Source organism: Rhinolophus sinicus, linkage group LG14, assembly GCF_036562045.2.
Source record: "Rhinolophus sinicus isolate RSC01 linkage group LG14, ASM3656204v1, whole genome shotgun sequence".
NCBI classification, from domain to species: domain Eukaryota; kingdom Metazoa; phylum Chordata; class Mammalia; order Chiroptera; family Rhinolophidae; genus Rhinolophus; species Rhinolophus sinicus.
Window position 1 is genome coordinate 50,650,427 of NC_133763.1, and position 16,082 is coordinate 50,666,508.

At 52.5% G+C, this 16,082-nt stretch overlaps 1 protein-coding gene across 3 annotated transcripts; it reads left to right on the forward strand.

Moving 5' to 3' along the window:
• The first annotated feature begins 1,498 nt into the window (after positions 1–1,498).
• PLEKHO1 (pleckstrin homology domain containing O1) lies at positions 1,499–10,241 on the forward strand. 3 transcript variants are annotated; one of them, XM_074319025.1, is made up of 7 exons: positions 1,557–1,669; positions 2,335–2,481; positions 6,168–6,286; positions 6,791–6,931; positions 7,667–7,771; positions 8,113–8,214; positions 9,250–10,074. In XM_074319025.1, the coding sequence occupies exons 3-7, from the start codon at positions 6,245–6,247 to the stop codon at positions 9,952–9,954; spliced, it is 1,095 nt and encodes a 364-aa protein (XP_074175126.1). In that variant the 5' UTR covers positions 1,557–1,669; positions 2,335–2,481; positions 6,168–6,244; the 3' UTR covers positions 9,955–10,074. The 3 variants fall into 3 exon arrangements, with proteins under 3 accessions (XP_074175125.1, XP_074175127.1, XP_074175126.1); XM_074319024.1 differs by lacking the exon at positions 6,168–6,286 and having other exon boundaries at positions 1,499–1,669; positions 9,250–10,241; XM_074319026.1 differs by lacking the exon at positions 6,168–6,286 and having other exon boundaries at positions 1,548–1,669; positions 7,616–7,771.
• The last annotated feature ends 5,841 nt before the right edge of the window (positions 10,242–16,082 follow it).

Sequence of the window (16,082 nt, forward strand, 5' to 3'; positions counted from 1 at the left end):
TTATATAGAGGAATTAATTAGTATGATAAATGAAAATAGGTTAAGAGGAATATTACTGGATTGGGGGCAAGAGGGGGCTGGAAAAAGAGAAGTCCCCTCCTTCATTTGACAGATACCAGAAAAGGCCAAGACCACTCCACTCCTCAAAGCACAAATTTGGCCAACACTTTCTTTTATCTTGACACATCCCTAGGAAGAGAGTTCTTCCTTTCTCCCCCTCCTCTGTACCAGGGATTTAATTAGCCACGGAGTACAATATTTATAGTTTCAAAAGACTTTCACAGGTCGTCTCCTATATTGCCCTAACTTTCCTTGTTGATGGAACTGGCTGTCTATCCCTCACTATTTAATATGTGGAGGAACGGAGGCCTAAAGAATTTCAGTGACTTTCAAAGGCCAGGCAGTGATGAAACCAGCACCCGAAACCTGGGCTTCCTGACTCCCCTCTTCCCCCTAAATATGTATTGAGAAATAAAACGAAGTTACTAAGCTGTTGATCTGTGGCTCTAAGCAGATCTAGTGAAGGAGGAGCCCCCAGTCAGGGCGGCGGGTGAACACTGAGCCCTTCCCTCCCGTTGAGTCCATTAGGCAGACAGGATGGGATTTTTCCCTGTGGTGCGGCGGGGAGAGAGATCCAGGTAGCAGGAAGTTGAAGCCTCACCTGGAGCTGATACTAAAGCCACTTGGTATAACGGACCCCACTTTAGAGACAGGGTCCTATTACTGCCAGCACTTACGATGCGTCTGCAAACCCCCCAGCCATTCTCAGCCTCACTTTCCTCTCTGGGCCATGGAGATCATAACATCCACCTACACTTACGGTTATTCTCCTGAGTAAGAGGCTCCAGTAAGGCCCAAGGCTTTGTAAACTGCCAGAAGTGTGTATTAGTATTAACGCTCTCCCACTGTGTCCCCCTATGCACAGATGCCCTCCAAAGCATAAAACTTTTCTCCATCATCTGACCTGCCTAGGCCACTGTCTCTCCCACCTGGGGACTGTGAATTCCAGACGACAGTTCCTGGTGACGCGCCCTCCCAGCTCGCGCGCTTGTTGTTGTTTTGGGTTGGGAGGGAGACGATCTCCATCTAGGTTATCCCGGGGCTTCATAAACCTCTGTCTATTACCCGCTCCATCTGTCTCCGCTGCACCCTCGGCAGGTCCCGCCGGTCTGCCTTTCCTGGCCCCACCTCTCGCTCGGCCGTCAGTCAGAGTCTGGGTCTCGGGCTGGGTTTGGGTCTGTCTTCTTCACCCTCAGTGAGTCAGAAACAAAGGAGGGTGGGGGGAGCGCACGAGCTCGGGCTGCGCGTTTCGCCCTTTACTCTGAACTCGCAACGTCAGCGGCGCTGGATGGAATCGCGGGGCGCGGGCCCGGCCGCTCACAGCACGCGGGGCCCCGGGAGTGGCGGGGCCGGGCGGGCGGGCGCTCGGGGGACCGGGCCGCGTGGGCGCCGGGATGGAGGGCGCCGAGGGGCGGGGAGCCAGCGTGCGCGTGTGTGCGAGCGCCGGGGAGGCCGGCCCTTAGTGTAACCAGAGCTACAAAGGAGGCGAGTCCTCCAGAGGGAGGGAGGGCGGAGCGGCGGCGCCGGGGGCATCTCCGCCACCCTCCCCGGGAAGGAGCCCCTGGCCGCGGCCCCCGGAATGATGAAGAAGAACAATTCCACCAAGAGGGTGAGTGCGCCCGCCGGCCCCGCGCCCGCGGCCGACTTTGTGCTCGGGGGACCCCGGCCCGTCGGGGCTGCCAGTGGCCCGGCGCCCTGCGCGAGCCCCCACCCTCCCGCCGATCCCGAGTGCCCTCCGTCCGCGGTCCCCCCTGCCCCCTGCCGCCGTGGGCCCGACCCCGCGCGGAGGCACTGGGGGGGGCTTTTGTTTGTTTACTTGGGTAGGGGGTGTCACTTGGCGTAGTTTTCGCCCGACCCCCAGGCTCCCGTCCCCTGGGTGACCGGCAGCCGTGTGCATCGCGCTCTGCGGCGGCGAGGAGACAATGAGAAATAAAATAAAACGCCGTTAATCCGGCGCTGCGAGGACAGAGGCTGGGGGAGGGGGCGGGGGCCGGGTGGCAAGCCGAAGGCCACCTCGGCTCAGGCCCCTTCCTCCCGCGGTTGCAGTTGTTTATTTGGGAGGAGGGGGAGGGGAACGACGAGGGAGAGCCCCTCCGAGCGAGAACCTCTTAGGAAGTGGGGAGTGGACGTCGGGCTCCCGGACTCCAGCCTTCGGCGGGGCGGTCCCCGGAAAGAAGGGGAGAGGGCGACGGAGGAGGGTCGCGAGTCTCGGAATGGAGAGGAGGAAAAAAACTGATCACTTAAGCGCCCGTCCTTCTCTTGCCCCCGGGGCAGGGGCCTCAGGATGGAAATCATCAGTCTGCGCCGCCGGAGAAGGTCGGCTGGGTCCGGAAATTCTGCGGGAAAGGGATTTTCAGGGAGATTTGGAAAAACCGCTATGTGGTGCTGAAAGGGGACCAGCTCTACATCTCTGAGAAGGAGGTAGGTGCCCTTTGCCTCCAACTCTCCCTATTTTCTTAGCCCCCACTTTGTCTCTCCACAAGGGGGTTATCTACCTCTAGTCTCCCCCGTAACTCACCCCCCATTTTGTTGGGAAAGCAAGTTCAACAGTCGGGTTGGTCTCTAGCCCATCACAGATCTGCAGAGAAGGTCACCCTTTAGTGAGAAGACCTGAGTTGGCATTAGAAGTTGAGTATGCATCTTATTTAATGACTTTTCTTTGCAAATATCTGACTATGAGAACCCCCTCCCAAGATGTCCCCAAGGTTCTAAGTGCCCCCTGCTATCCCCTACCCTATCCTGGCCTCTGGCTGAGCGTAGGAGATTTTTTTTCTTTGCTGTTGCTGCTGAAACACTCTGAACAGCAGCTTATTCTCCACCTCTTCCTGTCCCCCGACCCCAGCCCAGCTAGCCCCCCCTTTCCTGTCTCTAGCAGGGGCATACACGGGTCATAGCAGCACAGCTGCCCGGAATCACAGAAAACACACATGCAGCCTTGGGTCAGTCTCATATGACCTCAGGTAGAGCATCTGTGAGTGGCAGACAGTTATTTTTGTGGAAGCCAATGAACCGGGATGCTCTGTTCCCCCACCCCCAACTCCACTAAAAAAAAGAAGCAAGAAACTCATTCTTCACTCCCTGCCCCCCACACTTGTATCTGAAGGGAGAAAAATGGAGTTATGGACCCCCGTATGTGTCTCTCTGTCTTTGGCTCTACAGTTAAAATGAAAACCAGTCTACACTGGGTCAGAACCTGAGCCCAGACCACTGAATCCAAACTGTTCTCCCTTTTATCTGCTGCTTGGGCTCAGTAACACGTAGTAATACTGAGAAATTGCCCTTCCATGGGTTAGAAGTCACTCTGGCCCCTGCGTCTGTGCCGTGGCTGCAGAGCCTGGGCCACAGGCCTGTGTTCCCCTGGTAGGTGGCCCCCCCTCCCCCAGTTCCTTGAGTCCTCACAGGGCTAACTGGCAGGTCCTCCCTGAGTTCTAACCTCTTCTGCTTTCTGCAGTAGACTATATTTAGGTAAATAAAGCCTTTTATGGTATCGAAACAGACCCACAAGCAGTGTTCATCTGAACCAAACATCTCCTGACACAACTAGGGAAGCACTAAGCCGTGCCAGAGCCAAAGAGATCCCTCCTCAGGGTGTCTAAGTCTTGCTGTTTATGCTAAGCTGAGAACTTGGTGATGGCATGAGGTGAGAGAAGATTGACAGGAAGATATATCTTTAAGGGTCACCTCTGACCAATCCCAAATCCTGCAGAAAGTTTTTCCACAATTTACTAGCTTTCCATTAAAAAACAAACAGCAAGTGTCAAAGTGTAATCTCCTGTCTTCCCTGAACTTCATGGCAGGAAACTCTAGTGAGCAATCAGGGAGAACTTCCCACACATCAAAGCAGAAACCTGAGAACGTAAAAGGTAGACAGAACAAGACATTTTTTTCTTGTTTGTATCTGTCCAAAGAACAGACAGAGCCTGGGGGGAGCCTGGTTGGTCCTTGTTTGGAGAGGAAGGAGTACCGAGATGGCGAAAGGATGGAATGACCTCAGCCTAGGATGCCTGGTGGCCTATGAGTCAGGAGCATCTGACTGGTCCCGGGGCCAACTGCCCCTGCTGAGAAGGGCCTAGGAGAAGAGGGTCAGAACCTATTGCGTTTACTCTTCTTTGGAGCCAGTTTGCATGCGTGCTCCAGTGGGCTTGGGCTAAAGGTCAAACTGACAGAGAACTCCGGGCTTTATTCTGTCCACTTCCTCAAACCTCCAGAGCCAGGAGAAAGAAGTCAAGATTTAGAACAAGAAATACAGAGTGTAATGTTTGTCATGTACGTGTTAATGCAAGAAAATTCCTAACCCTCTCCCCTAGAACGTGCCAGTCTTTTTTGTTAGCTCCCCTCACATAGGCAGGTCTCCAGCAAAGAAAGCCTCTGTATTTGTTGTTAATAATTGCTTTCCTCATCCTCAGAGGGCACCTTATGGACGTGGAGTTGATGTATAGGGAGCCCTCATGGTGGAAGAAATTGGATTCTGGGCATCTTTTTTGGCCAGCGTGGGAAAAATCCCTTTCTGTGGGCCAGGGACAAAGAACCAGGGGAAAGGAAGGGTTGACTTTGGAAGATGGGTAATTATCAATGAGACTTTGGGAATTAGATGGGGGAAAGCAATACAGTGAAGACCAAGGGTCTTGGAGGTGTCCATCTTCCCTGGACCTGGAATATACCCGTCCTGCTGCTTGCCTTGCACCATCTCCTACCCCTGCCCTTCAAGGGCTAAGCTCTGTCCATGTTCCCTGCTCCCCAGAGCTCCTTATCAGCTGTGTCCAAGCCAGAATATCTCCCTCCCCTTCCTTTCCCTTCCCTTCCCCTAAGGAAAACAGAACAAGTAACTCTCTTCCCCTGGCTACATACACACACCCAGCACTTTCCTCTCCAAGATTTCTGGCCTCTGCTGATAGTCTCAACTCCGAGGAAGGCGGGGAGAGGAGGAGTGATGCATCACCCTACATCCCTGCCCACGTTTCTGGGAATTGTTCTCAGACACCCCTTCCCAGCATCTTGTCCACTTCCACCCACAATCCTTCAAGGCCCCTGGTCCCTTCCCAGTCCAAAACCAGGGCGCCCTGAACAGGGGAGAGCCCTGGAGGAGCCTTGTGGAAACGGAGTGGATCTACGAGCAGCCATTCACCTGAGTGGGGCTGTGTAATTGGCTCTCCTCGTCTACATTAAACCCCCTGGATCCAGCAGCAGCAAGTCAGATCAAGACCAGCGGTGGGCTGGGCGATGGAAGAGAGAACCACTCCCCCACTTTAAGGCTGACGAGAACCAGGAAGCTAGATGAAGTCACCTCCACATCCATAATTCCTATTTCAGAGCTTGGCAAGTGGGGACTTTTTTGTGGAATAATTCCAGTCAGGGAAAGTAGACGCCTTCCAAGGAAGATGTGGGACTACTTATATCTGTTTAGTTTTAACAAGACAAGTGCTGGTAGTTTTCATCTCTTGTCCTAGGGAAATGGGACCAGCTCCTTCCCAGGCTCTTCCAACCCCGGACTCAAGCAGGGAGGGGTGAAAGGGATTTCTAATCACAGGCTGCTTCATCTGGGCCAGCGACTAAGTCTCTGCTCCTTGCAAGGCTTAATAGTCCGTAAGCCACAGCTTCTGAGTACCAGCGCTGTGGGGCTACCTTAGGGGAGAGGAGAAAAAGCTCCACGAGGTTGAGAACAGACCTTGGAAGAAAGCTAACAGGATGTGCTTTGTGGCACTCAGAGAATGCTGGCTGGAGCTGCAGGCTGTAGATAGAGTTGTGGTCTCTGGTTAAACACTCAGCAAGGGAGTTGAGAGCCAAATGCTGGCTAAATCTACTGAGGGTAGAACCAGGGTGCATATCTATCTGATACTGCAAGCAGGAAGGACTAAGTTTAGACACAAGGAAGAACTTCCTGACAGTAAGGGGACTTAGGCTCTCAAAATGGAATCATGGAAAGAGGTAGCAGAATGTTTTTTTCCGAGTCTGAAATTCAGTCCTCCAGGGAGAGTGTAAGTGCATCTTTGCCTAGAGAGAGGTGGATGATTGAACTGGCTCTTCAAGCCTGGGAGAGCTCAGTGGGGTTGTCACAGTACCTTGGCAGGGGAGGGAGGAGAGGTAGGAACCACAGGTATGTTTTTCAGCTTCTCTGAACAGACTGAGCCACAGAGGACCGCTGTTCCTGTGGTGCTGAAACTCCTGAAATGAAGGAGGTAGCGAGATGACTGTCTTTACACCAGCATATATTCAAGGAGAGAGCCAGGTGGGGGAAGAAAGCAACAATGTGACAAGAGAAACATGACACGGGGAAGCCAAAGACAGCCCTTCATGGCATCCAGACACTCCCTGCCATTGGCCCTGCCTTCATCTACCCCTCTGGACAATCAGGGCCACCAGGTCTTGCTTACTTCAGGATGATAGGATTCACCTGGTAGCTGTGTAAGCCGTATCTTTCAAAGGACAAAGTGGGGGTCATGGTAAAGAGAGACATAGTGGGGCTTTGGAAATGGTGGCTGAGGAGAGGGGATAAAGGGTTTCAATGGAAACCCACCTGAGGAGTCAGGACTTGGGGGCTGCCCCAGTGCTGTCCCGTTTGTCAGCCCTTTGTGGCCTTTGTGGCCCTTGGGTAAGACAGCCCTTTCCTGTTTTGTCAGCCCTCACCTCTCCTCAGGCTTCCTCTGGTTCCCAAGATGGCTCTAAACTAACAATTTGGGGGAAGGGACTAAGTAATTTTATCCTCCTCACCTCACTTCCAATCCTCCCCTAGGTGAAAGATGAGAAAAATGTTCAAGAGGTGTTTGACCTGAGTGACTATGAGAAGTGTGAGGAGCTCCGGAAATCCAAGAGCAGGAGCAAGAAAAATCATAGCAAGTTTACGCTTGCCCACTCCAAACAGCCCGGGAACACGGTACGCTTCTCCTGGCACTTGGGCCACTGGGACACCGATGGTCAGGAGTGGGGGGCAGGGAAAAATGCCTCCCCTCCACACTTCTGTCTTTCTGACTGTCTGTCTCTCTCAGCTCTCTTGACTCAGAGGCCCTGAATTACTGCTGTCCTGCCTGCTTTTATTATTTAATCTGGGAATACTGTGGCTACTTCCTTCTCTCCAGGCAAGCCAGCCTTTAAACAAAAATTCTCCCCCTCTCTCCCTCTCTCTCTCTCTCTCTCTCTCTCTCTCTCACCCCCTCCCTTCCCCCCACCCTCCTTGTGTGGACACATGCACACACACATCTCTTGGGAGAAAATCACTTTTCCCGGTACCCTGATAGGTGGTTGAATTTCTGAATCTAATTTTTCTTGTCTGAGGGAAGCTGTTCCTATCACATTCTATTTCTTCAAACATGTAAAGATCTTTATTTCAGTCCCGTCCTTTACCAAACCTCCCCTAATTATCTCCAGTGCCATATTAATATCCACTGCCCTTCTTAGCTCTTCCCTGGTCATTTCTAAAACAACCTGCAGGCCGTGGCCTTTTGCAGGTATAGAGGCTGGTTTCCTTAAGGTGTGGGTGATTCTGGAAGCGGACTCTGTCTCCTTCAGGAGCAGGGTCTAAGAGAATGAGATAATAATTTCTTATTTCGTCACTGTCAAGGTGAGGCACCAACTCTAAAACCCTGGCTGAAACGAGAATCTTCCCCCACAGGCGCCCAACCTGATCTTCCTGGCAGTGAGTCCAGAAGAGAAGGAGTCATGGATCAATGCCCTCAACTCCGCCATCACCCGCGCCAAGAACCGCATCTTGGATGAGGTCAGGGGGCTCACGGTGGGGAGAGGGACGTGGGGGCAGAGGGAGCAGCTGTGACCCACTAAAGAGGGAAGGTTATGGCGTGGGCCCCATTTACTTTGTCCCCCACCAGCTCCCTTTGGAAAACCCTCTTTCTGCCCTCTTAAGTCTTCTGACAGCTCTTTCCCGACTCCGACACAGGGGCCAGCCTGGGGCCAACTTGAGGATACCCAGTACGCCCCTTGCCCTTGGCTTTGCTCAGAAGCAGGTCATGCAATGGGCTGATGTCCCAGTCCAGGCATGTTCACGCCCCGGGGGATGCTGGGTTGGGACAGAGTCCCATGACTCACAGTGCTTCTCTTCAGGTCACCGTTGAAGAGGACAGCTATCTTGCCCACCCCACTCGAGACAGGGCAAAAATCCAACACTCCCGCCGCCCCCCTACTCGAGGACACCTAATGGCCGTGGTATGTGAGACTATAAGAAAGTGACAGTTGCTGAAGGGCCCATTCCATGTCCATCCATCCCAGGGCTGGATCTCGGAGGGCCCACCAGAGGCCTTTGTGATAACCAAGGTCCAAGGCTGGGAAGTCCCTCCCCCCAGAATCAGGAAACCAGCCTGGGGCCTCCAATTCAAAAGTGCTTATTCAGCATGTACTGAGATCAAAAGTCCCTGCCCTCAGTAAATGACTTTTCCTTTGGGGAAAATGAGATATACCCACAGAGAAAGTGAAAAGGCAGCATAAGTGACTGTCTGGTGACCAGCTGTCCCACAGGTAGCAGCATTAGTTCCTCAGGAGATCAGAGAAGGAAGGATCACAGTGGGCCCCTGATACCACAGTGGTCCTCTCCTTCTAAGTCTGTAGGGAAAGAGGCGGTCAGGGATGGAAGAAGGAACAAGGCTTTGGAATCTGACAGACCGGGGTGGGCACTAGCCTTGCAGCTTAGCCGCTGTGGGTCCTGGAAGCTGCATGTCTCCCCCTGTACAGTGGGGCAGTGATCTGCCTGCCGGAGGGGTGTGTGAAACAACATATGTCCCCTGCATCTCTTGTTTTGTATTACGGAATTCTGGAAATGGGAGAACCAGTTGTATTACAAGGCCAGGGGTTCTGGGTTGAGGTGTGCGGCTCCGAGGATGCAGACGGAAAGGGACAGTCACGGAGCCGCGTGCGGCGTCCTGTGAGTGCCAACCCCGGGGGATGCTCAGAGTCCACAATACAGAGGAAAACGACAGCCTTCAGGAAGCTCTTAGTAAAGTGGAGTATAGAGGAAACAAACAGGAGAAATGATTTTAAATCACAGAAAAATAAAAGAAGTTCCAATCATTCTCTAAGGAGTAAGAAATAGCGACGAGTCGAAGGGCACCTGGGGGAGGGCGGGCGGGCTTCTCATCAGGGAAGGCATGCGGAGGAGGAAGCCACACCGCTCTCACCTCAGGCGGTCACTCCTGAAACGCCAGCGCATGGCACTTTATGCCCCTCACTGCCCGTCTCCCTCTCCAGGCTTCGACCTCCACCTCGGATGGGATGCTGACGTTGGACCTGATCCAGGAGGAGGACCCTTCCCCCGAGGAACCCACTTCTTGTGCTGAGAGCTTTCGGGTGGACCTGGACAAGTCTGTGGCCCAGCTGGCGGGCAGCCGGCGGAGGGCAGACTCAGACCGCATCCAGCCCTCCTCGGACCGGGCAGGCGGCCTTCCCCGACCTTGGGAAAAGCCAGACAAGGGGGCCACCTACACCCCCCAGGCACCCAAGAAGTTGACCCCCACAGAGAAAGCCCGCTGTGCCTCATTGGAGGAGATCCTGTCTCAGCGGGACACTGCTCCAGCCTGCACCCTCCCAGTGCGGGCCGAGGACCCCCAAACCCTCATCCCACCCCACCCGGGGCAGCTGTCCCGGATCCAGGACCTGGTAGCAAGGAAACTGGAGAAGACTCAGGAGCTGCTGGCAGAGGTTCAGGGACTGGGAGATGGGAAGCGAAAGGCCAAGGACCCCCCTCGGTCTCCTCCCGATTCTGAGTCAGAGCAGCTGCTGCTGGAGACAGAGCGGCTGCTGGGAGAGGCGTCGTCGAACTGGAGCCAGGCGAAGAGGGTGCTGCAGGAAGTCAGGGAGCTGAGGGACCTGTACAGACAGATGGACCTGCAGACCCCCGACTCCCACCTCAGACAGACCACCCAGCACAGTCAGTACCGGAAGAGCCTAATGTGAAGGAAGGAGACAGGGTCTGGAACTTGGGGGCGTGCACAGACTCTGATCTCCAGCTGTTGCAGGATAAACCTTTTTTATTTACCTCACACAAAAAAAGAAAAAAAACCACAATCAAACTCATTGCTCTTGCTGATGTATGACCCTCCTGCACCCCTCCTTACCCCCCTCCATCACTCTGAGACCGAAGGTGCCTCCGATTTGAGGAGGAGGTGACCCCTACAGCAGTATTAAGAAGCTTTCCCCTGGCTGGAGAGAGAGGCTAATAAAGGCACAGTGTGACCATCCCACACAGCCCACCCCTCTGAGATGTACTGGGGAGGGTACTGCCGCGCCCAGGGACATGTATAGGCCTGGGGGGGGAGCAGGGGGGTCATGTGGCGTGTTTTCTCTTATGTCCCGATCCAGGTTTTCAATCTGAGGGTGGAATTTCAGCTGCCCAGCTCTAGCTCCAGGGTTGTGGAAGTCAGTGCCACCTGTCCCTGCTCACAGAAGTGAAATTTATCCCAGGCCTGAGGATGTGGGCTATTGGAGTCTCCTCTGCCAGACACTGGCGTCTCGTTCATAGCAGACTCTGACTGAGATTCAGCTGCCCGGCTTTCGTGTTTGATGGGTTTCTTCCCTTCATCTCCCAGACCCTTCCCAACACTGATTCAAAGATACAGCGTTGGACGGATGCGATTGGCTTGGTCACTTGGCTAGGGGTCCTAGCACAGGGGAACCAAACTAAGAATGAAACTGATTTGTGATGCAAGCTGGGTCAGATGAAGGGGAAAACCGAACACGTGCTCAGGTTCCTCTTTCGGCCGAGCTAGGTTTCCTGTAGCCTCTCCCTCTCCTTCCTCAAACCTCTTCCAACACTAATCAAGCCCCGATTTCACAGAAACTTCTGTATGCTTGTCCCACCACCCCCCGGGGCCCCTTTGGAGCTGCCAGGCTCCCCTGCATTCTTGTCTGTGGTAGATCCTACACAACTCATTTTGCTTGTTTCTTTCCTCTGAAGTTTCGAAGAAGAGTTGTGAAGGCGAGATAGGGAAGATTGGGGAAGGGGGACGGCCTCAGGAACCAAGTCAATGAGGGGTTAAAACTGCCCCTTGCTGGCTTCCGGATCTGCTTCCACAGGTCTCTCACCTCCAAGAGCTAAGATCTTAGGGGTGAGGGGAGGAAATACGGACAAACTGCCTATAGAGCCTGGCCATGAGGCAGCCCTAACGTGACATTCAGGAAGATGAGGGAGGAGGGAGAGAAGGAAAATCCTCCAATTCCTATTCTGCTCTGACATTACTCTCGCAGCCCACGTAAGCAAGATGGCGGAATTTCTCCAAGCTAAAAGGTTCTGGGGAAGAGAGACTGATGCTCTTAGTCCCCACCTCGGTCATGAAGATTTCTCTAGATCTAGCCTGTCAGTCATCCAAACTAGCCTCTTCCCTAAGGAACACATATCCTCCTGAGGGAAGACTGCCACCTAACTGTCACCACCCCCAGGGTGTCCTGGGGTAGCACGTGAGGGAATCGGTCTCCAGACTTCTGTCCTCCCAGCATGCTTCACTCTCTAGGTTAAAACAATACTTTCTTTTTTATAGTCTCCATCTTTATTACTTTTATTTTACCAGCATTTTCCCTTTTCTCTCTTTTCCTTCCTTGTCGCTCCCACATGATGAAGAACGACATAAGCAAGAATGGCATGTATACCCCAACATGCCAACTGTGGCTCCCGGGGAGCTAGAGGATGGAGACAGACACTGGGGAGGAGATGACAGGCGTCGGGAAGCAGAAGAGAGACCAGATCCCAGGAGGCCAAGAGCTGGGCACTGGGTTCCCAGGGTCTTCGGGCACCAGAGCCAGCCACAAGGTGGCAAAATGAGCCCAGCTTTGGAACCAGACAGATCTGGGTTCAAATTCTGACTCGCTATGAGGCCCTGGGCAGGGCACACGCTTTCTGGGTGTCAGTTGTCTCACCTGCAACAGGGAGAGTTACTGTTGGATGGGTAAAGACAACCTATGGAAAATGCCTGACAGCTGATAAATGGCTGTTGGCACTCAGTGAAGGGCAGCGGTGGCTGCTATTATTAGTTTCACTCAGTGGGCGATGAACAGCGAGCTCAGGTGGCAGGAGGACGGCCTGAATGAGGCCTATGGCATGGGGTTAATCACTCACTTTGCTCTAGTCCGGGAGCTGTCCGGCCCACAGGCTGTGCCAATAACTGCTCCTTCTTCAAGGAGAAAGGGCCAGGTGCTGTGCTCAAGGCTAGAGATAGAAACGGGGGAAGCGTGATCTCCTGTCTTCAAGAATTTCAGAGCTCAGCACAAAGCCAGGCTTCCCACTAGAAAAAATAGCTTAAATTGTACCCTGACGGTGGGCTGCTGGCCTGATTTCTGTTAACAAAGAGTGAGCCCAGGCATTATGACTGCAGGACAATAATGCTGTCACTCTAGCTTTCACCCTCCTCCCAGCACCTCTCTTTCCTCACTCCATCATTCCAATTTCTTTGCCTGCACTATTTCCCTTTCTTCTGCCCACCCACTGTGCTCTGGGATAAACGGGTAGGTTGAGTGGGGGGCATGGGGGCAACTTGCTGGCTACACAGTTGCCAACAGACACTTTTCAGGATGTGTATTTATTCGTCCTCCCCTTCTCTTTCCCAACAACTCTGCTGTAGTCTCTTCTTACACAAATGAACTGGAAAAGGGAAGCTCTTCAATGGGGAGAGGAGGACATCCAAGACGCAGACTTGAAATGGGGTGAGGGGTAGAGACAGGTAAAAAATGAAATGCCATTTCATATGTCATTGACATTTTCCTCAACTTCTCCTGTTCTTCCTCATTCAGTCGTTAAGTGGAGGTTTGGGGAACAATCCTGATCTTGCTCCATTGGGAAGAATGTCTGAGGTGCTGACCTGGAAAGCTGATGAGTCAACCTGCTGCTTCCCTATTTCCACAGCATAGCTGTAGCTTGTTTAGAGTGAAAAGAAAAGGGGGAGACCTCACAAGTTCCTCTAACTTCTGCTCCAGCCGTCACAAGCCATGCCCTGCTAAGCCTAGAGCGCTAACCCTAGGGAAATAGCTCTTGCCCTCTCCCCCAACCCCTCTGCCGACAGTAAATTCTGCCTCATTTTCCCCAAAAACCATTCCCAAAGAATCTCTCCCCTTTCTTAACTTCACAGGCAGGCAGACCAGCCCCATTTTATACCCTCCGAGCTCAGCAACAGCCCCCTCCCCCTTCTCACCCCCGTCCCTTGCCTGGTTCCTGTCTTTTTCTGCTTTCTTCCTACCTCCCAGTCTCCCAACAACAGCAGCCAATCCCCAGCCCGCTCTAGAGCCACACCATATATGGAGAGGTTGGAAAGAAACCCGAGTAAATGCGGGAGGAGACACACACACACACACACACACACACACACACACACGAGTTACAGCGCCTTTCAGCACGTGACCCTGTGTCTATTTGTTTGGTGTATGACACCAGCCCCACAGCTCCCTGTCCCTGGCTCGCCCCACCCACAGAACGAGGAACCTGTCTGCTATTCCCCGCCTGTATTCTTGCCTCTTGAGACCATCACTCCAACCAGTTGCCTCTGACCTAGATTCTCTGTACTAATTACAAGCCTACCGAGATCTAACAAACACCCAACTTAGCACAGTTGAGACCCTCGAGGTCAATTAGAGCAACCCAGCTCCACTCAGGCAGGGAGAGATGGAGCCAGACCTTCTGCATCCCTCACCCACCCCAACCCAACTCAACCTGGGCGGAGGCAGGCATGGGGAGAACGCAAACATTAGGAGGACAGGTTTAAAAATCGGATTTTGGAGAATTAACAAGTGTGGGGAGAACTGTGTTAAGGTTGGGGAGCAGTTGGGGAATACTGATTCCCAAGTCCTCCTAAGTTACCAGGAGCGTGAAGGTTGGTGCAGCTACACAAACAAGGGGCATGGGCAGTTTGCATTTTCCTAAAGACAGTGAGGAGAGTAAATCAGAGAGCGGGCAGGCGGCCCCAGCACTCCTGATCTGCAGCAGTCTCAGCTCTGAATCCCGCCTCCTCTTTGCTTCCTGCTTTGGACAAGGTGGGGTCAGCTCCCCTGTCTTTCCCACTGGTTTCAAATCGCTCTAAAATCACTTTCTTTCAGAAACACCAGACTCGACCTCATTCTTGCTTTTCCCTCTTCCAGATACTAAAACCAGGACAGCAAACAGCCCCTTCCTCCCAAGAAACACAGAAAATTTAAAACAAGGGTGATCAGGTTTGGGTCAGACACTTTGGGGTGATGCCCAAATTACTGTCTTCTAGATGAAAAATCAGAGGAAATTGTCGGAAGTGGCAGCGATGGGAATCTGGTTGCTGCTGCCAAGCTTTCCCAGCCGGCAGCAAATGCAACACAACAAAAAGAAGGTGGTGCCTCGGTCCCCATTTTTCTGGGTTCCTTTCTTTAGGTGACAAAAAAGGCAGTGGAATGGTTTCCTGTCCTATGTTCTCCGCATGCAGGCCAGTTGTCCTAACCTCATCCCTAACGCTTGTGGCTCTATCAGGTGGGAGGAGAAGGAGAGGGCTAGTGGAATGTTCTATGCCCATGTGGGGAAGTGGACCTGGGGCCACCACAAAAATAGAATGTTCCTCTTTCTCCAGCCCCCATCCAGCTCGGGCTGCAAAGGGCTGCACTCGGCGAGCACCTTGCCCCGCCCACAGTCCAGACTTACGAGGAAGCGGAAACCTGGAGGGCAGGACGATTCACATAAGCGTCATGTCTGTCTGTATGTGGAGGACTCCCAGATTTACTTCCCTGGCTTGAAGCCCCCTCTGGGGTCAAGGCACTTACAGCCAAGTGCCTCCGTGACCTCTACCTGTGTATCTAACAGGCATCTGAAACTTAACAAAAGCACAGTAGATCCTTAAATAACGGGCCTCAGTGAGTCCACCTCCCTCCATGCTCTTTTGCAATGTGCGTTTATTGCTCTTCCCACTTGAAAGGCGTTGCTATTTCTCCAACTGCCATTTGATTCTGGGTTTGCTCTGTGACTTGCTTTGACCAGTAGAACATGCCAGTGTGTAAATTCCAGAGCTCAGGCCCTAAGAGGTCTTATGGTTTCCTCACTGGCCCTCTTAAAATTCAGCTGCATGTTAGAAGCCTGGCCTAGCATCCCTGAGGATGAGTTCACATGGGGCTAGAGGCCCTAAAACTACACGGAACTATTCCACAGTCGACGAAAAGCATCCAGCCTGAGAGAAAATTTGTAAGAGTTTATTTGAGCCAAACTGACAACAAAGGCCGGGAAGCAAAAGTTCAATGGGTTGAGATTTTGCCCCGCAAAATGGTGGTTTGCAGCTTATTTTATACATAGAATCAAAGGAGGAGGGTTACATGAAATCCCTGGTGATAGATTATGGGGGGTGGGAGAAAGCAAAGCGGGGGTGAGGGGGAGAATCTCTAGGAATGGAGAAAAGTAAATTGGAGAGACAGGAATTTCTTTTACATAGGTGGGTACAGGATAGTTAATAGTTCACATAGAGATGGTAAGGGACAAAAATAATAATGAGGGATTCTGTACTTTCCTGCTCTGGCGGGGTTAGGGGGTAAGGAAGGGATTACTGACATTCCAAGGATGTCACCTTAGTGCAAAAAGACAATGGACAGGCCCACTTAAAGGCACAGATTAACTTTATGAAGAAAGCTAAAGATGTGGCTTCCCGCCATGGCCCACTTAGTTATGAAATTTATGCTCACACCATCTTATGTGGTTATTTTCAGTTTCCTGAGCTTGTCTGGCTTAATATGTGGCCCTTTTTCTGTCCTCACTACCATTCCAGCCTCAAGGCAAACACAAGCTGAATACAGTACAACAGGCAAAACCTGAAGACCAACCATCCAGTTAACCCACAGAATTGTGAGAAGTTAATAAATCCTCGTAGTCTTAAGCCACTAAGCTTTAGGGTGATTTGTTATTCAGCAGTAGATACTGAAACGGAACACGGTGCATGGAAATGGGACACTGTCACAATTAAACTCTAAAACACATGGCATTGGCATTGGGACCAGGCAGCAGACAGAGGTTAGAAGGGCAGCAGGAGACTATTAGTAGAGGCTGGATAAGCAAGGAGGGAATTGCTACTGGACACTGGAGAAAGGGTCATTGTGTT